General features: G+C 25.9%; 1 protein-coding gene across 1 annotated transcript; it reads left to right on the forward strand.

The window, feature by feature from the left end:
- Positions 1-461: 461 nt before the first annotated feature.
- LOC100209405 (methylmalonyl-CoA mutase, mitochondrial) lies at positions 462-22,327 on the forward strand. The gene is made up of 19 exons (XM_065811093.1): positions 462-616; positions 1,096-1,218; positions 2,048-2,179; positions 2,377-2,483; positions 5,442-5,520; positions 6,915-7,019; positions 7,098-7,232; positions 7,568-7,685; positions 8,634-8,845; positions 9,980-10,156; positions 11,539-11,622; positions 12,850-12,955; positions 13,781-13,917; positions 14,472-14,546; positions 18,336-18,488; positions 21,444-21,584; positions 21,704-21,831; positions 21,983-22,071; positions 22,169-22,327. Exons 1-19 carry the CDS (start codon positions 587-589, stop codon positions 22,234-22,236), a joined length of 2,199 nt encoding a protein of 732 aa, XP_065667165.1. The 5' UTR covers positions 462-586; the 3' UTR covers positions 22,237-22,327.
- The last annotated feature ends 2,894 nt before the right edge of the window (positions 22,328-25,221 follow it).

Here is a 25,221-nt window from a genome sequence, read left to right on the forward strand (position 1 = left end):
AGGCTCCAAGCAGCCACCATTAGAGTTGGAAGTTAATGGAAAAGAAAAGCGAAATATAAGCAAAAGAATTAATGATCTAGGAATGCTATAGTAGTACCATGTGAAACTTTTTCTCTGTAAAACAGCTTTATCTTTATCATGTTCAGTATGAGAAAAGTAAAAGAGGAGGGGGGGTGATTGTATAGCATAATGGTGTTTCAAGGTTATGGTGGAAAAAAGTATATATGTATATATATATATATATATATATATATATATATATATATATATATATATATATACACACAGACACATACTACATATATGTATATTTTTTCATACACACACACACACACACACACACACACACACACACACACACACACACACACACACACACACACACACACACATATATATATATATATTTATATATATATATATATATATATATATATATATATATATATATATATATACATATATATATAAATATATATATGTATATTTTTAAGTATAACTATATGTGCGTAAACGATCTGTTCAGAATTTTATAGACTTTTTCAAATTCGATTTGAAAGCAAACTAGACCTGTTTTGTTGAAACAATGCTGCATTTATCAAGAAATTTTTTACTGGTAAACTTTTTATTTTTATAACTACTTTCATAATATATAAACGCGCGCGCGCGCGCGCACACACACACAGTAGGGATGTAACTGAAGTGTAATAGAGGTTAAAAATTTACATTATCGTGTATTATTTAGGAATCATAATATAGCAAAATACACATATATTAATGATGTTAAGGAGCTTTGACTTTTGCTCAATAGGTTAGAAGTTTCAATTGATTTTTTCTCCCTTCTATAATTTTCAATTGGAAGTTATAACAAAGATCTAAATTAAGAACACAGTGCATTCTATCATTCTTATAACTTGATTAAGTGATAGTTTAAAATAATTTTGCTTTAGTAATAAAAAAGTTTAGCTAAAACATTTAATAGAAGTTGTTACAACTTGAGAACTAGAAATCTTAAACTTTGGGTTCTGATACATCTTTTTTACACCCTCCATACACCCCTATTATATAAATACAAAACAAATAAATTCTTTTTAGAAAGAAAAATTATTGTATCGATCTCTTCACAAAGCATCATTACAGGAAGAATGGATTGGTATTGCTAAAAAAGAGCTTAAAGGAGTAGACCCGATAGAAAAGCTGACGTGGAAAACACCAGAGGTATTTAGTTTTATATATTTTGGAAGGAGAAAAATAAATTTTTGTTTTGTCTTTTCTTTGTTTGTTCTACGTATTTTGTATATTTTAAAAAGTATAAAAATTATGTTAGAGAAAAAAAGGGGAAAAGTTTTTAAAATAATTTTAAAAAAATATTCATTTTTTGCACTAAAAACAGCATAAATTTTTATTAAGGTAAGTAAGCTACTGAGTTTTCTTTTTTAAGAATTACTTTTATTATTTATTATGTGGTTTTTCTAATATTATTGTCTTAAAAATTGCCTAATATCTTTAGCTATTATAAATTCCTAATTATCCTATTCCTAATAGTTATATATTTTTTTAATATCAAATTCTAATAAATAGTCTTTCATAATAGTCTTAAGTTATTATTTACCAAATTGATATACCAAATATTTATTATACACTATTATTTATATTACTGTTTACCAAATATTTATTTACATTAAGTAATAAAATTCATTAAAAAACTGAATAATAATACAATCACATAAAAGATACTATAATATGAATAAAATGTTTAATGTATAATTATAAAAGCATTTATGTTTGTAGTAATAGTTAATATCTAAAATATTTTGATTAAATAAAATTGACAAATTGTTATCTATTATATTTACTAATGAAGACAAAAATGCACAGAACTATCATAACACTAAACAGTTTAACTGTAGAAAAAAGTTTTTTTTGTAATGCAACTAAAATTTAATATTTTTCAAATTTGCTTAAAACTGACAAATGCAGAAGCAAAGCAATCAAATGGTTTGTAAAAAACTTTATTATCTAGTAATAATTTATTTATTCATTTTAGGGTATCAATTTGAAACCAGTTTATACCAGGGATGATATTAAAGATATTGCTGATGAAATGCCTGGTGTTTATCCATTTACACGTGGTCCACATGCAACAATGTATACATTTAGGCCTTGGACTATAAGACAAGTATTTTTCTAACTAATAGTTATCATTTGTAATAGCAAATCAACTGATAAACATGACTTGCATTTTCTCAAGTGATTTTGTAATATTATTTTTTATATTTTTGTTTTTTATTTGTAAAATAGTTAATGAAGTGTTAAATTGTTTTATTTAAAGCTTGGAATAAAGTAAAGAAATAATGTTTATTTTTGTTATTAAAGTATGCAGGTTTCAGCACAGTGGAAGAAAGTAATCGTTTTTACAAAAAAAATATAGCTGCTGGTCAGCAAGGGCTTAGTGTAGCATTTGATTTGCCTACACACAGAGGGTAAGAAGTTATTAATTCTACTATATTTGTGAGGGTTTTTTAGTTTATTGATTCTTTTTTCCTTTTTATGTAATATAAGTGAAGGTTCTTATCTAATATAAAATTATATAAAAATCTTCTTTTTATATAATATAAAATTATATAAAAATCTTCGTTTTATATAATATAAAATTAAATAAAAATCTTCACTTACATCAATTGTATCAGTTAGCTTATTATAATGATATATGGCTTAAAAAATTATTAAATTTTAAATATTAACAACAATTTTTAAAATCTCTTTATTGCTTTTGTTGTTGGGATTGTGTTGTTGTCATTTTTAAGCTTTTAATAAATAAACTTTCAAGTTTCTTTTTAAATAAAAATGTTTAAAAATTCAACCTGTTACTTAAGTTAATTTCAATTACTATAACATTTCTAAATTTTTTTTTTTTTTGAAAGATTTATTAGCCATTATATTTTATTCTTCAGTAGAAATCTGAGGTAGTATTTTGATATAAAATAATACTGGGTTTAAAAAGTTTTTAAATAAAAAATATTTTTAGATCCTTAAATATCAGACAGGTCTCTATTATTATCAGAAAATATTTTTTTAAAAATATGTCATGTTGAGTCTTAAAATAAGCAAAATTATATAAAAAATTCAAAAATAATTATATTTGATAAAAACATCTCCAAAAAAAATTGTTTTAAAAAAGTGTCAAAATTAATTATTTTATTTTATGTTATAAAACTATAGTTTATATGGAAGATAATCTCAAATAATAATCTGTATATAAAATAGTTAACTAATATTTAATATAATTTATAATAATATTTAATTGATAATATTAGAGACCTGTCTGATGTTTGAAGCTCTTGGGCTGCCCCAAAAAATAATTTTTACCCAAAATTAAATCAAGCTTGACAGATTTAATTTGGGTAAAAATTTGGACAAAACAGATCCAACTACATTTGCAATGCATTTTTGGACCTTGTCTATTAGAGAAAGAGCATCATTAGAAGAACCAACCCAAATATGACAACAGTATTCTATACGGGGATAATTGAAAGATTTGTTTGATGTAACTCAAAGATATGCTTTAGAACGAAAAGATTGAAATTCACATTGATTGTTAGAAAGTTATTAGACTCAAGATAGTATGTTAGAAATTTGTTCATCAAAGATTCAAAAACTTTGTTGTTTATAAAATTGGCACTTCAGATGTCATTTCCCAGCAAGCAAGAAAACAAGATTCAGTCAAGCCCTTGTAAAATAGTTTAGAGAGAATTGAAGAGAGAGCTATGGTGAGTTATCTGTTTACTTGTTTGACTGGAATGGCAGCAAGAGTATACCCATTAGATTCAAGAGTTAAATTAGAGGACAAGTTCTTTGCAAATAGCTCTGCCTTGATCTTATTACTTCTCCTTGAGAGAGCTAATATGATCAACCCATGAATTAAAGATGGAATGTTTGACTTACCTTTGTTAATGGCACTGTTGAAAATTTTACAAGAGTCTCTAGAGCCTAACTTCAAACCTGATTTCTCAACAAATAAGTAAATTGATGTGCAAGTATATGCCCAGTATAAGCATGTGACTATTGGAATCTTTACTAATCAAAGGATAATAGCCATCAATACTGAGGTTGAAAAAAGAAACAGCTAAATTCAAATTACAAAGAGCAAGTAAGTTGTCTCACAAAGAGCAAGTAAGTTGTGAATTTATATATATACACTGACTTTGAATCACTAGCCTGAATAGATCTGCATATTTGGACTGAAAGCAGGACATATGGAGCTAAAAGGAATTTTAAATTCACTGAACTTATAATGAGCATGTCTTGCTTAAATCAGTTTTCTTGTCTCATCTTGTCTTGCTTTAATCGTTTTTTGTTATTCTGAACGTTCACCTTTATGATATACCACCAGACAAAGGGAAAGACTTTATAATTTTTGCCATTAATGATTCAATTTTTACCATATATGAACAGGATGAGGTTTTGAGTAGCACCATTTATTGCTAAGTAAATTAAAAGTGGTTTGCCTTAAATCAATCAATGGAGCTGATGTCAAAGTTGTAATAAATGGTAGTAGTGAATGGAGCTGATGTCAGAGTTGTAGTAAATGGTGATAGTGATGAAAGCAGCATCAATGATTATTTTAGCTCAATGTTAAAATCAGGCATTAAACATTTTTTTTTTATTTTTACATTCTTTGCAAAAAAAATTTATTTTTAGAACTTATCGTTCTATTTTGTGAAAATTTTGTAAACAAAACAGACATTTTGTAAATGTTTTCTAAAAGATATGAATAACATGGACCAAGCTTCATTAAAAGAAACATATAAAGTAAAAAAACCTGAAGACCTAGTTCTCTCTAATCAGTTCACTCAATAATTAAAACACATCATTTATCTAAATACAATGCATCTGAATACAAGGGAGAAAAACAGCTTAAGAAAAAAATTAATAAACAGAAGTTATATTTATTTTTTTTAAAAGGTTTTTCAAGTTTGTATCGATAAGTTGCCACAAGGAGAAGCAGGAAGCTCAATAACTGGCAGCATTTACAGGGATGTTAATATACATATTAGGTAAAAAATACTTTTTTGATCCGAAATTTTAAAACTTGAGGGCTTTTTTTACATTTCAAAGCTTATAGTGGGTTCCACAAACACGCATTAATATAAATTGGTATATAAAATCTGTAGCAAAAAAGTTAAATCTGTATAACAAAAAGTTACAAAAAAATTCAAAAATGTATATGTTTGTGACTTCAGTTTGTTTTGCATGAAATAAAACTTTTATGTAGAAGTTATTAATATGAAAAGCAAACAGTTTTAAAAGATGTTTAATGTAATAAAAGGTTTTTAACTCAAAATAAATTTGATAGTGTGACTCATTTTATCAAAAAGTCAAATTTTTAATATTAATGTTGTAGTTTTATCTTTCTCAGCTCATAAATTTCATTCATATAGCTATGACTCAGATAACCCTCGTGTGCATGGTGATGTTGGAATGGCAGGAGTAGCTGTAGACAGTGTTAATGACATGAAGGTGTGTACATATTTAAAATATTTAAAATTATTTTCTTACGTGATTTAAAATAGAATTATCTAAGAATATTTATATATTAAAAAGTATTATTCTGATAAGTAATTATAACTTAGATAAATAATTATAACTTTATATAATTATAAATAATTATAACATCTGATAAATAATTATAACTTAAAATATACTTTATGCTATGTTTCGCTAATAAATATTTTTTTAGGTTTATAGAAGTAGCTTAACTTAGTGTTTATTTGTTATTCAAATCAAGCTAGCCTATTAAAAGTAGGTAATAAAATCACATGTTTAGACAGTTGTACAATAACAGAAGATTATGTGTTAAGGTAGGGTGAAAATTACTTTTTTTGAAAATTTTTTGTGTTACCCCCTTAGGTATGTTCTATATAATAAAATAGCAATGGATTTAAGAAATTATTGATTACAAAATATTTTTAGATGTTCCAACTGACCCATGAATATTTAATGATTCCCTTACATTATACAAAAAGTTTCTTTAAAAGTATATCAACCTGGTACTCGAAAGAAGGGAAATTTTATAAAAGTTTCATAAATTGTAGTCACATTTTATAAAAACTTGTCTAAATAAATTATAAAATTAAACCATAACAAACTTTTTTTTATTGTTAATAAGCAATAGTTTTTATGCAACAAAATCTAAAATAATGATATTTTTATAGAACGATTACTTTTTAAATGTTTATGGAATTTTACAGATACTATTAGGGACTTCTTAAATATTCAAGGATTGGTTGAGATTTTTTAAATTCAATGTTATTATATAGATTAAATCTAAGGGTGTAAAAAAGAAATTTTCAAAAGAAGTAACTTTCATCCCACCCTATAACTTGACCATTTATAAAGCATGAAAAACAAAACTATGTTATTGCTTTTTTTTTTGAATTGAAATTGAAAAAAAAGTTCAAAGTTGCAACTGTTTCTGACATATAATTTCTGCTCCCTGCAATATACTTAACAATGTTTTTGGAAACTTGTAGGGTGCTTCCAATTGCAACTAAATTATGATTATATAAAAAATCCCTTTTTTTTTTTACAAGTTACATGTAAAACCTCATTGTCGTTGCAGCACAAAACAAAGCGTTTTTTGCAAAAGCTATAGTTTTTAACAAAAGTTAAAAAATTATAGCTTTTGCAAATGAATAAGGCAAAATAGGTTTAAGATTTACGTCTTAAATGGATTTTCAATATAATAAGTTTAAAATAACCTTTACTTGTTACTTAAGTTGGTACAAAAGAAAATTGGATTTATATAAAGGTCATAAAATGCAGACCAAACCATAGATTTCTTAGTTTTTAATGTGTCTGGTTCAGAAGAAGAATTTTATGTTCTATTTTATAATTAATTTTTGTTTTTTCAGGCCCTTTTTGATGGTATTGCACTGGACAAAATGAGTGTTTCAATGACGATGAATGGAGCAGTGTTACCAATTCTTGCTATGTATATTGTAGCAGCAGAAGAACAGGTAAATTGATATTATGAAATATGTTGTTATTCAAACAAGGTAACAATGTTTTAAAAGTTATTTAATTTTCTATTTTAGGGAGTGTCACAGGAAAAACTTTCTGGTACAATTCAAAATGACATTTTGAAAGAGTTTATGGTCAGAAATACTTACATATATCCTCCGGAACATTCAATGAAAATTATTGGAGATATCTTTTCATATACTGCTAAAGTATATAACATTATTTTTTGATTATCTTGTGTTAATGTTTTGATTTTTAGAATATTAACTTACAGGAAGAAAAAAAAAAAGGCTAAACTTTTAAATCAACAATTTAGTTTATAACAAAAATATTTGGTTTATAACAAAAATGTTATTTAAAGTTATTTGGTTATATAACAAGTTATTTGACTTAAAGTGTAATGATGTAGTTTTTGATAAGATATGTTAGCATTAAAATATTTTTGATTTAAAAAAATTTGAAGTTTGTTAAATTAAAATTTGTTGTTAAATTGAAAATTCATTGCGCATGCTAAAAACCTTCTTTTTTTTTTAATTTTTTTTAGCATATGCCTAAGTACAACAGTATTTCAATATCTGGATACCACATGCAAGAAGCTGGCGCAGATGCTGTTTTAGAAGCTGCATTCACAATTGCTGATGGCATAGAGTATTGTAAAACAGGTAATTATTTAAGCTTCTTAATTATTTAAGACATTTTTTTTCCACTTAAGATTGTGTTTTGATCTTTGTATCTTGAAACAAGATCAAAATATCTTGTTTTAAGATAGCTTGCTTGAGTAATGACTGATGATAGAATTTGTAGGAAAAAGATAAGTCATACAATAGTTTGACAAAGACTCGACCTAGGTAGCTCCAACAAAATTTGCAAACCATTTTTCTTTTCTACAAGAAAAAAGGCATCATTTGAAGAGCCAACCCAAATAACATAATATAACTCATTTTAGATAAGTCAGTTCTCCTTTTTAGCTCATTGTCCTGAAAAAATGTAGTCCTTTTTCTCTATCTTGTCTATCAAAAAAACACATATATCCAGTTGTAAAAAGTTGCTTTAATTGTAATATTTTCATAATGTCATATTTAATTATGTTAATGCAAACTCCTCCAAACTATGCAATGTTAAATTTAAAATAATAAAAAAAGCAAGAGGTTTATTCATGGAATCAAAATTAAAGATACTTTTGTTGTATTTAACTAAATAGTAAAACATTTTTTCAATTTAATTTTAGTAAAACATTTTTCTCTGCTAAAATGTTTTTAAACATGAATTAGCTCCTAAATAAGGCAAGCAAGAATATTGAACTGATATTATCATTTTGAATCAAACATATTGATAGCTCATATATCTCAATTAAGAGTTACTTTACAATTAGAGTTAAGGTATTTGTTTATGGATACATGTATATTTAGTAGTGCGAAACGTATTTTACCAGTAAAAAAAGTGGTCATCTAATGCAGAAATGTATTTTTAGAAGTTATTCATAAATTTTACTTAAAATTAAGGTGGTTATTTTGTATAAATAAGCATTTTTCATATAAATAGGCATTGTTGTTCTTAGAATGATTTAAACAATTGTTCACAAAAGTTATTTAAATATATACTATTTTAAGGTATAAGATCTGGTCTGGATATAGACAGCTTTGCTCCACGACTTTCATTTTTTTGGGGTGTTGGCATGAACTTTTATATGGAAATTGCTAAATTTCGAGCTGCTCGCAAATTATGGGCAAATTTAATTCAAGAAAAGTTTCACCCCAAGAGTAGCAAATCACTGTTGCTTAGAACACATTCTCAAACCTCAGGATGGTCTCTAACAGAACAAGTATTTTTGTTTATGCTTTAAAATTATATTTATTATGTCATGAATGTTTCAACATAATATATTGAGCAACTTAATGCTCGTTTGCGCGTGTTTGCACAGAACTCGCGGCACTCATTACACCAAAGTTAATGTTGAGAAAAAGTCACCACTTTTTTCATAAGAAAATTTGAATGAAAGTGTAAAATGTGCCCAATATCTAATTGATGTAAACTTCAAGCTATGTAATAAAGTTTATATATAAAAATTTTATCAAGCTTTGCAGTTTTACTTTTAATTGAAAATTGGGTTGCAACAATATCTCTTTAATTTTGATTAATAGCATTTATTTTATAAGATTAAAAAAAAAAAGCAAAAGACTTATTTTTTATTTTTTTTTATTATTTTTAATTATTTTTTAAACATTTTCACTTTCAACAAAGTTGCAAGCAACATTTCAAGTAGTTTATATTTATATATACGTGTATATATACATATATATACATATACATATATATATATATATATATATATATATATATATATATATATATATATATATATATATATATATATGTATATATATATATATGTATGTATATATATGTATATATGTGTGTGTATATATATATATATATATATATATATATATATATATATATATATATATATATATATATATATATATGTATATATATATTTAAACAACTTTAAAAAGTATTCTACACAATAGAGTGCTCAATGTTCTTAAAAGAACAGAGCAATTATATTAGTAGTAGAAAATCACTTAACAAAATTTTTTTCCATTTAACACTGTGTTTCACCAACAAAGATTCATCAGAAATGCATTTCTGATGAATCTTTGTTGATGAAACACAGTGTTAAATGGAAAAAATTTTTGTTAAGTGATTTTCTACTACTAATATATATATATATATATATATATATATATATATATATATATATATATATATATATATATATATATATATATATATATATATATATATATATATATATATATATGTATGTATGTATATGTATATATACACACAAACGCAGAACAATATAGTAGAATAGTACCGAATCTAAATATAGTGTATTCTAGGCAGTGCAGTAATGAAGACTTTATTAACTAATATAACTATGTTATTATAGGATCCTTACAACAATATTGTGAGAACTACAGTTGAAGCTATGGCAGCTGTATTTGGTGGAACACAATCTCTTCATACAAACTCTTTTGATGAAGCTCTAGCTTTGCCTTCAGCTTTTAGTTCAAGAATTGCAAGAAATACTCAAATTATTTTGCAAGAAGAGTCAGGCATACCCAAGGTTTTTAAGTATTATTTTTTTTAATATTTTGAAGTTATGAAATATTCTTTTAAAAATAAATTTATTTTTCTGTCCTAATTTTAATATATTATATGATAATAATAAATGATATATGTTAAAAAAACAAACATGATAAATCTACATTAAAAAAGGAAAAATTAAAAACATATATTAATAAAATATTAGGATAATAGTGTAAGTTTTAAGGCACCAAAATCAGTTAACTTTTCTGGGACCTCTCTCATGTAGCATGTTTATCATTAGGATTTATCATTAAGTTAATTATATTATACAGTGATGTACAGTGATGGCAAAGGCTGATAGTGGCTAATAATAGGGTTTAATGTATATATATATATATATATATATATATATATATATATATATATATATATATATATATATATATATATATATATATATATATATATATATATATATATATATGCCTAATATAATATTATTAAGGATGTAAAACAGATATATAAGATGTACTTATACATCAGCATTGATACGCCCTAATCAGCTAATGGCATCAGTTGATTTATTAACAGTGGCTACAAGGCTAAATTATTACTGGTACAAAGGCGCACCTTATGTATTACATACCTAATATTAATATATTACCTTAATATATGTAATATATATTACATTAGTGATGTACTGATGAGCCTGCAGTGGTGTACCCTCTAGTTTTTTCCCGGTCGTCCTGCGGACGACTGAAATAGTTTTTTTTCTCATTTGAGTTGTCTATGATAATCAGTAGTCCGGTATAATAGTATTTTTTTTGGTATTTTTTCTCAGGTGAAAGTACTGAAGAAAAAAATCTAAACGTCTGACTACTAAAAAATGTCTAATAAGAAGCGGTTTAATTAAAAGTAAATTAGTTAATAAAAAAAGTGAAAAGTTATAACCTGTTAAAAAATATTAAGTAACTTTTGTTATGAAAAGATATTGGTAAAGAGATAACTATAAATACAACTTTTAAAGATCGTCATTTTTGTCGTAGTCAATATCTGTTTCATATCATTTCTTTCAAACTGTCTGGTCATCCTGCTGAGCTACTGACAGGCATTTTTTTTTTTAAATTTCAGTCGCCCTTGAAGAAAACGAGTTGTCCTGTACCACCAGACGACAATGAGGGTACACCCCTGGCTTGTCATAAGTGCATCACTAATGTTATATTTTCTATATGAAAAATCAAACATCTTTTATATATCTTATATATGCATAATTATATTTTATATATCTTATAATGCAGAATTATATTTTATAAGCATAAGTTTATAATACAGTGTTAAATTATTTTTTTATTATACTTTACATTTATTGTAAATTAGGAAAATGTCTGCAGTTTGTTTTTATTTTGTTTCAATTTACAGGTAGCTGATCCATGGGGTGGTTCTTATTTAATGGAGAATCTTACTCATGAAATATATGTTGCTTCTAGAAAGATTGTTGAAGAGGTTGATTTTTTTTTTCGTTATTCAAAGTATTGAGTAATTCATTTTGTTAAATAAATATATTGTGAAACAAATATGTTGTTAAACTGCTTATATTTGTTAAACTTTTTTAAAGTTAAATTTATTTAAAAGTTAACTTTTTTAAAGTTAAATTTATTGCATAAACATACATTATACAATTGAACATATTGAAAGTTTAAAAATTCTCTGAAATAAAACTTACTGCTAAACATTATGTTAACTGGGTCCCATTTATTGGTGAAAATTTCACTCTCTCCACATCAAGTTACAAAAGTTTTATAAACTTCTTTGATAACCATCATTAGCCAAATCAATTTTTGTTTTTCAAAAGCTACCAAATGGTTAAATCTAGCAATACGGACTACTAATGTATGAAGAAGAATTTAATAAAAACCAATTTAGGTATCTCAAATAATGTAATGGTATCTCAGTAATGTAATCTAAAACAAATACTCACAAATGCCAAACTTGGATTTGAAGGTGGCATTCAATAGGTTTTGGTTTTTTTTTTTTTAATTTAGAGAGATGAAAGATCTTTCAATAGGTTTTTATTTACTCTTGAAACTTTTTCATTTTTACCAGTAATCTATTAAATTAAACAACCCTGTAGAAAAACAAAAAAGTGAAAAACGTCAGAGTTAATTTTAAAATTAAAAAAAAAACTTGTTTAATGCAAAAATAGAAAATCAATTAGTAATAATGATCTTCTTGTTAAAGTTTTCTTATATGATTGTATGAAGTTATTTATTTTAATAAACTTAAATTAATTTTAATTAGCTTAAAATAATTTTCTAATAGTTTTTATTAACCTAAAATTATTTTAATGAACCTAAAATTATTTTTAATGAACTTAAAATAAGTTATAATTAAAAACCATAAATTGATAACATTTTGTAAATAACAAAATAACCACTTGTCATTTAGTCATTGTCATCAAAAATCTTTTTGTCAATAAAGAATTTTTTTAAACATAATCATAGTTTCTTATTTTAACACAATGTCACTATAATATCATGATGTTATTATGATGTCACTATAATATCATTGTGGTTTGTTATTCGCAAAGCTCTGTACTATAAATTATTTTGCCCATTTTAGGTATATTTAGATATTTAGTTCTAGCTGTCCTCAGTTTTTAATCAGGAAAGTAATGCATAATAGAATGAATTGTAAATAAAGAATAATAAATGAAGTTTTTATCAAGTTTAGGTTGAAGAAATGGGAGGAATGGCAAAAGCTGTTGCATCAGGTATGCCTAAACTTCGAATTGAAGAAAGTGCTGCTAAAAGGCAAGCAAGGATTGATTCAGGACAAGGTTTTGATTTTTTCTCTCTAGAATTTAAGTTTTAAAATATTTAAATGAAGTTTAAATATATTAAAACTTAAATTATTTATTTATTTAAGTTTTAAAATATTTAAATGAAGTTTAAATATGTTAAAACTTAAATTGTTTATTTAAGTTTTAAAATATTTAAATGAAGTTCAACCATACCATAGGAGATAATAAATTTATTTGAAGTCTTTCTGTACCTTTTTTTAACTTTCATGTTTTAATTGATATTTAAATTGATTTATAATTGACATTTTAATTGATATATAAATCATTTGTAGAGTTATTAGAGTTATTATATTAGGTTTTATTGTCTCTCTATTGTACACTTTTTTTATTTATTTGTCAAAATTCAATGTTAATTTACATATCATAAGTATGATTGTTTAAATTTTTTTTTTTTGTTGCCATTAGTTATTATTTTCTTTTTTTTTATTATTAGTTATTTTATAATTGCCATTAGTAAATAGTGGAAAGTGATTTCAAGAAGGTTGAAACGAAGCAGATCTATGAAAATATATACTTTTAGACTTTTGTTAAAGTTTATTTTGTACTAGAAATTCTACTTAACAGTAATATTACTATAATAAAATTTAAGTTACTAAAAGTTTTCTTATACATTTTTATGTAACATAATAGTTACATAAAAATATATAAGAAAACTTTTTTTTAAATACTATAGTGATCATTAATGTTTACACTCATACCTTTAAAAACTAAAAAAAAAAACTTAAAAATTGGACATACTGTTTTAATATTTAAAAAGCTGCTTTGGTATTTGTCACAAAGTTTTTTATATTATTTATTTAGAAACTATTGTTGGTGTAAACAAACACAAGTTAGAAAAGGAAGATCCAGTTGATGTATTGACTGTGGACAATACTATGGTTCGACTGAGTCAAGTTGAAAAACTTAAGATATTAAGATCAACAAGAGATAGCGCCAAGGTAATTTTTTTTATTCATTCTACTTTCTTTTAAATATATTTATCTTTTTTTATTTAAAAATCTTTAAAGTTCTCTATAAAAAAACATTCAGTTAGCTTTTGTAAACTTTTGTTTAATGGTTTTAAAAATCTCTTTTATTTTTTTCTGTGTTGTTTGAGTCATGAAATTCAACTTTTTACTAAAAAAGAAAATGAGCTAGGTTTATTATTATGCATATATGTTGTATTCAAGTTAAAAAATGATGTAGAAGAAACATAAGTATTACTTTTACGGTATTGTTCATAATATTTTTAGTTTTTATTTTCTTATTCATTAAAAAGTACTCATGAAAAGTTTGTAACCATTTAGATGTTTTAAAATATTAATCAAAAACCTTTATTATCAAATTTAAGAACAATATGATCTTGTTCTTTATCTTCAAAATTTCTTAAGTTTTTAATAAGGTTGCATAAGTTATTCACAACCTAATGGTTTAAATAAAAATAAATTATATACTTTATGTCACTTTTTTATTAAAAAAAATAATTTGCTCTCTTTATATTGCACTTTTTTAGGCAGAATATTGTTTGAATCAAATTACTGAATGTTGTCGGACATCCGAGGGCAATTTGCTGGATTTAGCTATAAAGGTAGAATTGCACTTTAAATTATAAGTTGCATATTTCTTTAATTTGTGTTAATATAAATTTGTTAATCAAGAGGTTCTAGGTTCAAATCCACCCAATGCCACTGGAAGTACCACACTCGACCTGTTTTTCTGAGTGGCCTATAGTGTTGACTGTAGTCTCCCTCTATCTCCCTCTATCCTCTATAAAAAAAAAAAGTTCTATATATTTTTTATCATTTTAATTTAAAAACTTTAATTTAATAAGCATTATATATATATATATATATATATATATATATATATATATATATATATATATATATATATATATATAGACACACACACACACACACACACACACACACACACACACACACACACACACACACACACACACACACACACACACACTTAGGTTTAAAAAAGATAGTAAAAAATATTTTATGTTGTTTTCATGTTTTATGTTGACAAATATAAGACCAATTACAGTAAAAAACATTTAAATTTAACTGTTTTATAAAAAACCACAAAAGCATAACTTAATTGACTTTAAAAAGACTTCTGGTCATCTTTTTTGAAGTTGATAGATTATGGTAAAAGTTAAAGTTTACCAAGAAAGTGTTTTTATATGTGTGTGCTTGCGTGTGTGCGTGCGTGTGTGTATATACTATATTGTATATAGATATACACTTACTGACTTTTTTAGCTGACTTAAACTCATATGGCTTTTTTTGTAAAAAAATGTATGCTGCCTTAACCCAAACCCTCTAGATAGTAAGTTGATATTTATGTTTCTCTGAAAAATTTGAACGTGTTATTTATTACTTAGGGCCATTTTACACAAAGAAAACTTTTTTTACCATAAACATTTTGGTTTCCAGAAAATACTAAGCATGAAATTATAAAATTAATTGACGAATTAACCTACAGATTTGGGAAAATATGTTTACACAATATGTATAGATATGACATCAGCATTTGAAACAATCCCTTCACACTTTTAGAAAAAATAAGTTATTATAGTGTAAAAAACATAAAAACAACATGTAATCAATCCGGATTCTTGTACATTAAAATTTTTTTTTGTGGAGTTGTAAAGGTTCAATCCTCGACTCTCTCCTATCATGATGTATCAAATTAGTCAATGGATCATATTGAAACACACTTGACTTGCTTTCAATCATTTCTTTTGATTTCATTTATACTCATTGTCTTGCTCCTTAACAACCCTTCTTAAAATAAATCTGATACTCATCACCATAAAGATTTAATCTGATTTATTGTAAAAAAAAAATAACAATAAAAACACAAATACGCAACAACAAAATTACATAATTAATTTTTAAAAACTAAAAAAAAAATTAAAAGATAACACATGTTTAATTTTTTTATTCAAAAATATATTCCATATCAAATTAAAAACAACTTTTACACAATTGGTTTAGCAATTTTCATGTTGGTAAATTCATTTTGAATGAAAATTTACTTTTTAATTTACCAAGTTTACTTTTATAGGTGCTTGTTTGTTTAGATTAATTTTCTCCAAATGAATTGTAAATACAAAAAGAAGAAGCTCGCCAATCCTTTCAAACCTGTACAAAATATGGGATACTGACATGACTCTCTACATGGAAACTGACATAACTCTCTGATCTACTCCATACATTGTTTTTTTGTGTTCTAACACAACATTCGGTTTTATAGCAGGATTTTTTTAAGAAGTTGCTAAACTTTTCCAGACTTAACTAATTAAAATTTTCCAGATTTGAGTCAACTGTATGTTTAGTTAACATCATTGAAACAGCGTTGATTTGGTATTGTAGACTGCTTCTCATTATCATAGTTTTTTCTACACCAAAACTGGTTGACCTGCACCTTTAGGAGGCTTCCAAGTGCATAAGTCCTTTTGTTTTGCACGATGCAGTGGGCCAAAACAATCAGGTGAAGTGTACAAGTTATCAATTATCACACAGTTAACCTTTTTGTACAGTCCATCTGTCAGTGATAAAACTACTTTTAAATAACTTACACACTCATCAAATACTTTTAGAAATGTTATATTACTGGGAGCAGGGTAGTCTGTATTAAATAATATATTATAAATCAATACAAATAGCTTGTCTTACTTTTGCATCACGTGTCAAATTTGATCCAGTAGCGTTAATGGTTAGTTGGGATTAAAACACAGAACTTTTAATGACCTTTCTAAAGGGGGAAATACTCATCTACAGAGGCATTTTGCTCAGACATAATTTCCAGACCTAAAAGATCTAAGCTAACACAAACTATCATCACAATTTTCATTTTTAAGGTCTGTAAAATATATCATTTTACAAATCGACTCATATTGTTCACAACAAACCACTCATCACTGCATTGTTGTTAGTGTTATTATTTTCAACTTTAGAATCATATGAAGAGGCTGTTCTATTTATTTCTTGCTGAATAAATTTTTGATCTGAAGCTCCACCTTCTTTTAGACATTTCAGATTTTGATAAGAGTTCAAATAAATCTAAGGGTATTAAATGCATATTTGGATTAATTTCAGGTAAATGCTACATGATAGATGAGCTAAATTGGTAATTTAAAAACTTTTTTATTACATCTGTAATAACTTGGTTGGAAGAGCAGCATGTTTTAAAATTATGCTGGAACATTTTTGCTGGTTTACATGGACCATTAGATATTATTGGTAATACCATGAAAAGAATTTTATACAACAAGTACTCCAACAATACAACAAGTAATCCAGAGAAAGATATTATTATCTGGTGCATTATTATCTGGTGCATTAATGTATTATGTCCAATGTTCATTTTGTTTCTACGGAAGATGTTACAAATACAATAAAAAAAGTTTGAAGTTAATGAATTATTTAAACTCAAATTCAAAACAGTAATGGAACAATAGAAATGTGACCGTATTTAAGTACATTGTATCTAGTGAAATAGCATACCGCTCCAAATAAAATCTCCAAATACCTTTAAAATGTGGTGCACACAAGTTTGACAATGGTATTGATATATTTGGTGTGTTCAAAGAGAAATATTATTATGAAGATGTGCTTTAAATTGACTTATTATTTCTCTAATACATTAATATATTATATGTTAAGTATATTAACTTTTAAATTTATTTAAAATTCACCTAATAATTACAATAGCATGAAACTTGTGTTTCACCTAATAATTACATTAGCATGAAACTTGAAGTTGTGAAAATCATGTAACAATATTTTTTACATACATATTACATTACAGCTCTGATTCAATTCATTGAGCACTTTTTTGATAGTATATGCACTCCAATGCAGTATCACTACACATACATACACACACACGCACACATAGATACACCCACATATTACAGAAAGTTAAAGTTAACAAAGTACTAATGTTCTGCTTGTTTAACTTTTTGAACAATGAATTTAATATTGACACCTTCTCAGATATAAAAAAAGGAAAAAAATGAGTTTTAATACAATAGTTATCTTTCTACATACTGCTGTGAATTGGCAAAATAGCAGTTACAATTCTAAATGAGATGAATTATGATATATTTCATTACAAGAAGCATGTTACTACATTATAAAATAAAGTACTATACCATATATCGTTTATTTTAAATATGTCAACAATATCTTTTTTTAATTTTTTTTCCATTTGAGGACCATTCGTATTTTGAAAAATTACCATACCATTGTCACAATATAATTCAATATCATTTTTAAAACACGATATAATTCAATATCATTATAAAACTGCGTAATTTGAAACAAACAAAAAAATCCCACAGGTATTTTGCTTTTAGGCTTCAAGAGCTCGTTGCACAGTAGGGGAAATATCTGATGCTATGGAAAAAGTTTTCAAACGTCATGTTGCAGCTGATCGAATGGTTAGTGGTGCTTACAAAAGTGAATATGGCTCTACCAATGAAATTGAAAATGTTTTATCACGAGCTAAGGTAATATTTTTATTTTATTTATCATAAACTAAACCTTTTAATTTTTATAGTATTTATCTCTATAATTATTTAGTATTAACTTTATTATTTATTTTTAAAGAAATTTAAATCCTAAATTGTCCTAAATTTTTTGATGTGAAGTTTGATTTGATTAAAGTAAAGTAATTGTATTTTCATACTGCAAAAAGTTTTTTTCAGTAAATTTAGCATCTAAAGTGACTGTTTATAATTTCTTGTAAGGTGTTGTCTGCAAAAATATCCTAAATATGAAGGTTTGTTTTAATATTTTTAATATAAGTAATTAAGATATTATACAAATGTTTAGTTGTCAACATTAGTACAATATCACTTCTGACTCATGAATATATTATATACAATCAATTGCAACATTAGGATCTGCTAAAGTTGTCTCTCTTTATTGTGCTCTGTATTTTATTATTCCAGAATCCGTTCTCTACCACTATAAATCTCTTGTTCATCTTTTTATGGATTACTGTTGTCATATATGGATTGGTTCTTTTAATGAGGCTCTTTCTCTTTTAGACTAAGTCCAATATCGCATTGTAAATGTTGTAGGATAGTTCTTACAGCCAAACTTGATCATCTGTCTCTCTGTTGTAAATTTGCATCTGTTTTTTCTACAGATACTGCCATAGCTGCTGTGCAAGTCAACTATTGCATAACTTGCATAACCTTATACAGTAATTGCTTCTTCATGTTTGTAAAACTTTTGTTTAGTTTGTCGAGTTTTTTTCCTCAAACATTTTCGCTTTAGAATTCTCATTGTCTCCATGCTTTTCTAACTCATGCAGTTTATAGTTTTTTAAGTTTTCAGTCAGTTTTTCTTCAACTCTCTACTCTTTACATTTACTCTGTTAACTTTTATCTTAGTGGTTGCTTGCAACCTTGTTGGGAGTAAATTGATTTTTAAAAAATATATTATTTCTTATGTTGTTAATTTCAGATTTTATTTAAGGATTTTTTTGAAAAATACTATTTATTGTTAGTTTCAGATTGCAGACAGAATAAAAACCTTAGTTTCTTGGTTCTTCCTCAGTTGCGTCTTTTTATCCGAAAAAGCTTACTAACACGTTCTTACTACAACTCATTAAAAATTTTCTCAATCTTTATCATTAACATACTACCCATTTTTTGCCTGTAGTTGAAAAAATTCAAAGTTGACTTTTTTACAAATGTGATGCACCAAAACCAGTCGGATGTCGCGTTATGTTATATTGAGAAAACCATCAAAACATCTCAAAAATTCAATTTTTATCATTATTTATTTTTTTGCATAATTGTTTACATAATTAACTTTTCTTTGCTATTCAAACTTAACTTTTAATAAAAAATAATTTTTTGATGGTTAATTTGGTGATTTTTGTGAGGCTATTGTCTTAAAATTTCTGTGATTACTCATTAAATTGGTCCACTTTCAGTAATAAACATGACAATTATTATTATTTGTACAATCAAATTCGTGAATATGTCAAGGATTCATTGCAAGATGTTGTTTGTCCGTTACCAAATTCTGGTGCTCCAATAATTCCTTGCGATGATAATTTTCAGTCGATGACTTCTGTACCTCTGGACCACGACAGCGATACCGATGACTACGAAGTTTTGACAGAGGTACAAAGTACAAGAGGACATTCAAAAAAACGATCAAAACAAGACAGTAAATCTGGTAAAAAACAAAAAACTGTCAATGAGACGCCACCTAGAGGTCGGGGTCGTGGTGCACGAGGGCGTGGTTTAGACTTTTAACTGTTTTTTTTAATTTTTGTTTTAAACTTTTAATGTTTGTTTTAACTCTTCACTTTTTACTCTGTTATGCTTTTAAACCAGCACATGAAATTTTTTATAAACAACATTTAGGTATTTTTTTTGCTTTAGATATTGTCAATAAATTTAAAAATCTAAAAATTAAAAATTGATAATAATTTAATATTCTCGATGTACTAAAAGTGTTATAATTTAAAAAGTAATCAAGCTACAGTAATAATTTTTTTAGGACTTGTTGCAAATGTATCACAGTAGATGTGTGCCAAATTAAAACAAAATCCATGCATGGTTGCTAAGGAGTTTTCTATTTTATATGACATCAAACTTTTAAACCCGTTTTTTTCCGTTTTAAAATTTTAATATAGATGTTACATTTTTGCTCATAACTTTGGCTAGGTTCAAGCTAGAGCAATAATTTTTGCATCATTTTAAAGTAGAATATTATACCTTTTTAAATATGTATCACACTCAAAACTTAAAATTTTATACATGTGACTGGTTTTGGTCAGATGGGTCACAAATATGCTAGTTTATATGCCTATAAACTTTATTTAATTAATATTTTTGAAAAATTATGAAGAGATTCATAAAAATAATTAGTTTTAAAAAACGTTTTACAAAGAGTTTCTGCTTCTATTTTTTTATCTTTCTATAATTGCACTTTTCTCGAAATACGAAATCTAAAGCTGCAACCTTTTGTTTATCTGTTGCTTATAAACAGTACAAACAAGTTTGATACAACAGACTCCACGTGGCCACTTACCAAAATTTTCAGTTTGCTCATTCTTTCTGTTAACCGCTGATATGTTATAGCTTAATTTACAATAGATGCTTTTTATGAGTTCTTTTTGAATATAACCATCGTGAATATCCATGTTGTGTAATTTACATTAGTATGTAAATACAATATAATGACATCCACAATGACAATTTCAAACCTAAATTAATATTTAACTAATATCTACAACAATGCTTTCTGTCGTAATAAGTTTTAAAAGAAAACTCTTCAGCTAAGCTTTGATTTAGCAGAAAAGTTTTTAGTTTTTTCTGAATCAAATTAAATTTTTTTACAAGTTTTTTCCATCGTTAGTATTGATTAAGTTAAAGAAATTCATTTTAAATATTTTTAAATATCGTAATAATATGATTAACTTTTTAATTGTGGTATAGAAGTTCAACGATCAATATGGTCGCCGCCCTCGCATTCTTGTTGCGAAGATGGGACAAGATGGTCATGATCGAGGTGCTAAAGTAATTGCTACTGGTTTTTCAGATCTCGGATTTGATGTGGATATAGGTCCATTGTTTCAAGTATGATTTCAATTTCTCTTAATGACTTCTATTAAGCGTTTTGTATTGTTTAAAAATTTTTTCAATTATATAAATTAACAAAAAGTATAAATTATTTTAATTTATATTAATTTATTCAGACTCCTAGAGAAGTAGCACAACAAGCCGTTGATGCTGATGTTCATTCAGTAGGAGTGAGTACTCAGGCAGCTGGTCATAAAACATTAGTACCTGATATGATTAAATGTTTAAAAGAGATGGGCAGAGGGTTAGTTTCTCGAATTTAACGTAAAATATTATATTAATTTAAATATTTATTTTATGGTTACATAACATGTGTTATAGTTATAATTTATTTGTTTATAAATTTCATAGTAATAAATAAAGTTATTTGTAACATGGCGGTTGTTGTATTTTAGAGATATTGTGGTCGTCTGTGGAGGAGTTATACCACCTCAAGATTATCCATTCTTATATGAGTGTGGCGTTACTAGTATTTTCGGACCAGGTTTTTTTTTTTTTTCCCTCTTACTTTAAACAATTATTCATATTTTTTTATGATCACTATCAAAATTAATTTATATCATGAACGTATATATTATTAGGTACTAGAATACCGCAAGCCGCTCTAAAGCTCTTAGATGACATCGAAAAAAATCTTGAGTCAGATTGATTGAATCGCAGATTCCATCTGATCAACACACTAGTTTTATGTACTATCTAAAAAAAATTTTTTTAATTAAATATAAATATTTGATTTTGCATGTTGTTGTTTGTTTTTTTTTTTGCTGTTTTTAAAAGACAGCATTGACGATAAAAAATTTAAATTAAAAAAGATAAATAAATCGTCAACCTGATTTAAATGTTAATTGATAAAAGGAAGTTTGAAAAGTTGACGGATAGTACTATTGCCTGACGGATAGTACTATTATGCTAACCGAAGTTTTACGAATAATTGCTCTTTGACTTCGTTTAACTTCGATTGATGAAGTTAAACGAACTTCGTTTGTACTTGTCTTTGTTAATGGCATTGTTAAAGATTTTTTGAAAACCTAACCTATTGGGATAATATAAGAGGTTTAATAATCTGAGAAACAGTTCTTAGCGTCAGACAAAACCTTTTTGCACTGATTACTCGTTAAACAAACGATAGGGTAAATCTGATGTTAAAGAACTACGTGGTACTAATTTTAGTGATGTCTAGACTTGGCATGAACTAAAGGAAAACAAATAGAAATTGAACTAAGGTCAGAGGCATAATTTTTTAATTTAGTTTTATTTTATTATATAAAATTTTAATTGATAAATTTAGGGTCAGAAATAAGACTCAAATCAAAAAGTTATTGTTTAGAGTTGAAAGTTATTGATTAGGGTTGTCTGAAAAACGAATTACAAAGTAAACTATTTAAATAAGAAGTTGAAAAATGCAATTTTATTATTGATTATTGATTTAGGGTTTATTGATTAGGGTTGTTGATTAGGGTTAGTGGTTATTGATTAGGGTTATTGGTTATTGATTAGGGTTGTCTGAAAAACGAATTACAAAGTAAACTATTTAAATAAGAAGTTGAAAAATGCAATTTTTTTGAGCTTTAGTGCCATCAGGATCTATGACTCTCGTGTAAAGCTATTCAGTGTTTCGAGCATTAAAGCAGGGGTGTGGAGTCGTAAAAAAAAGTACCAACTCCGACTAAAACTGTTGAAATTTTCAGAGTAGGACTCCGACTCCAAAGCAAAATTTTTGAAAATTTTTTTGAATTCTTTAAAAAATATTACGTGCTAATTAAATCTTTTTTTTTTGTTGCCAAATATATCAAAAATTCTTTAAAGGTTAAATATTTTGTACTTGGACGTGCAATACCGAGAAGTTTAACTTAGGGTTAGGACTATTGTAATTGTAATTGTAAAAATTAAATACAATTACACATTACAATACAATAATATTGTATTGTAATATTACAGAAACAATAAAAAAAAATTAATTTTAGTATTGTATTGCTGTGATGAAAAACAGGTACAATAAGTATTGTATTGTTTTTTTTCTAACAATACAATAAAATTCGAGAACTATTGTATTGTATTGTTTTAATAAAATAAAATTACAATAACTATTGTATTGTTTTGATAAAAACAATTACAATAACTATTGTAGTGTATTACTTAACATTAAAGTAGAAAAGGTAACGTATTTTAACGTATTTATATTCATCTCTGACGAACTTACTATTATTTTTGCTATTTTTTTATTTACGGATTTGCAATATATTGCATTTTATCTTTTACATATTTAGATTTCGCATCACCTATCTTGTTATTAATTTGGTGAGCATTCTGTAGTTTATTACTGTAAAATATTCTGTAATTTTTAAACTTAAAGAAAACTATTCACTTCATTTTTATTAGTTATTTTACCTTTCTCAGGATGTATTTTATGTTGAATCGCTGTCTTAGGTCTGCCGAATCCCTTTCATTTGCAGAAAAATGGTTTCCTTTTTTTCGATCCTGTTAACTTTGATTTTCAATATTTAAGGTTGCCCAATTTACCATTCTGGCACCCTTTCCCCCTCCCATTATGTTTCAGTAAAATAGAATCAATCATTAAATATTAGTTGTACCCTATTTCAAAGGTACAAGAGTATATAGTCGGCAACTGAACTATTAAAACATTTATTAAATTTTGACACTAAAATAATTTTATTTATCACAATCACAATATATTGTTATTGTATTACAAAGACGAATTACCATACATTATTTATTGTTATTGTAGTGGGTCATTACAATACTTTTTTTTTTCCGGATATTGTTATTGTTTTATAAAGATGAATTGCAATACAATATTTATTGTTATTGTATTACAGAATTACAATAGTTGTAAATCACAAGTATTGTTATTGTTTCTAAATTAAGTTAATACAATAACAATAACTATTGTTACTGTTATTGTTTTCATTACAATTACAATAGTCCTAACCCTAGTTTAACTATTGGAGTCGGAGTCGCAATTGTGTTTAGCCTCTAAAAATGTCCCGACTCCACGACTTCGACTCCACGCCCCTGCGTTAAATTCAAATTAATGTTATAATAATATAGAGTTTATAAGCAAAAAATAAAAAACTGATCGTGAGAAACAAGTTTTAGCTTGAAATCGTACTTTATTCTCTTAAAGAATAGTTTTACAGATAGATAAACTATAGTGTTGTGAGTGGTACTTTTCAGTCATTTCTAAAAATGTTTAATAAACCGTGATCAAAGAAAAACAAACCAGCAGAAAAGTTAAACTATCGTCCTTTAAGTTTTTTACCAGCTTTCTCATCTAACATTTTTGAAATGATTATATGATCAAAATTTGATGTTTATTGAGCTAAATTTAAATTTCTTTTGTTTAGTTTTCTTAAGGGTTATAATACAAACCATGTACTTTTTGTTGTACCCAATGTGTGGCATGAATGTATTAACTGTGGTGGATATAAGGGATCAGTATTAAAGAGTCTTTTAAAAAACAGGCAATTTCATTTCATCTGACTTATTTATTGCTAAGTTAGAGGCATACGGTTTCTTTAAAAAAAAACTGCTTCTATCTTATATAAGATAGAAATAAGTAGTTTTTTTTTTAGCGAAACCATAGAAGAAAAAACCATGACTAATTTTTTTTGTT

Source organism: Hydra vulgaris, chromosome 11 (assembly GCF_038396675.1).
Source record: "Hydra vulgaris chromosome 11, alternate assembly HydraT2T_AEP".
In the NCBI taxonomy this organism is placed as follows: domain Eukaryota; kingdom Metazoa; phylum Cnidaria; class Hydrozoa; order Anthoathecata; family Hydridae; genus Hydra; species Hydra vulgaris.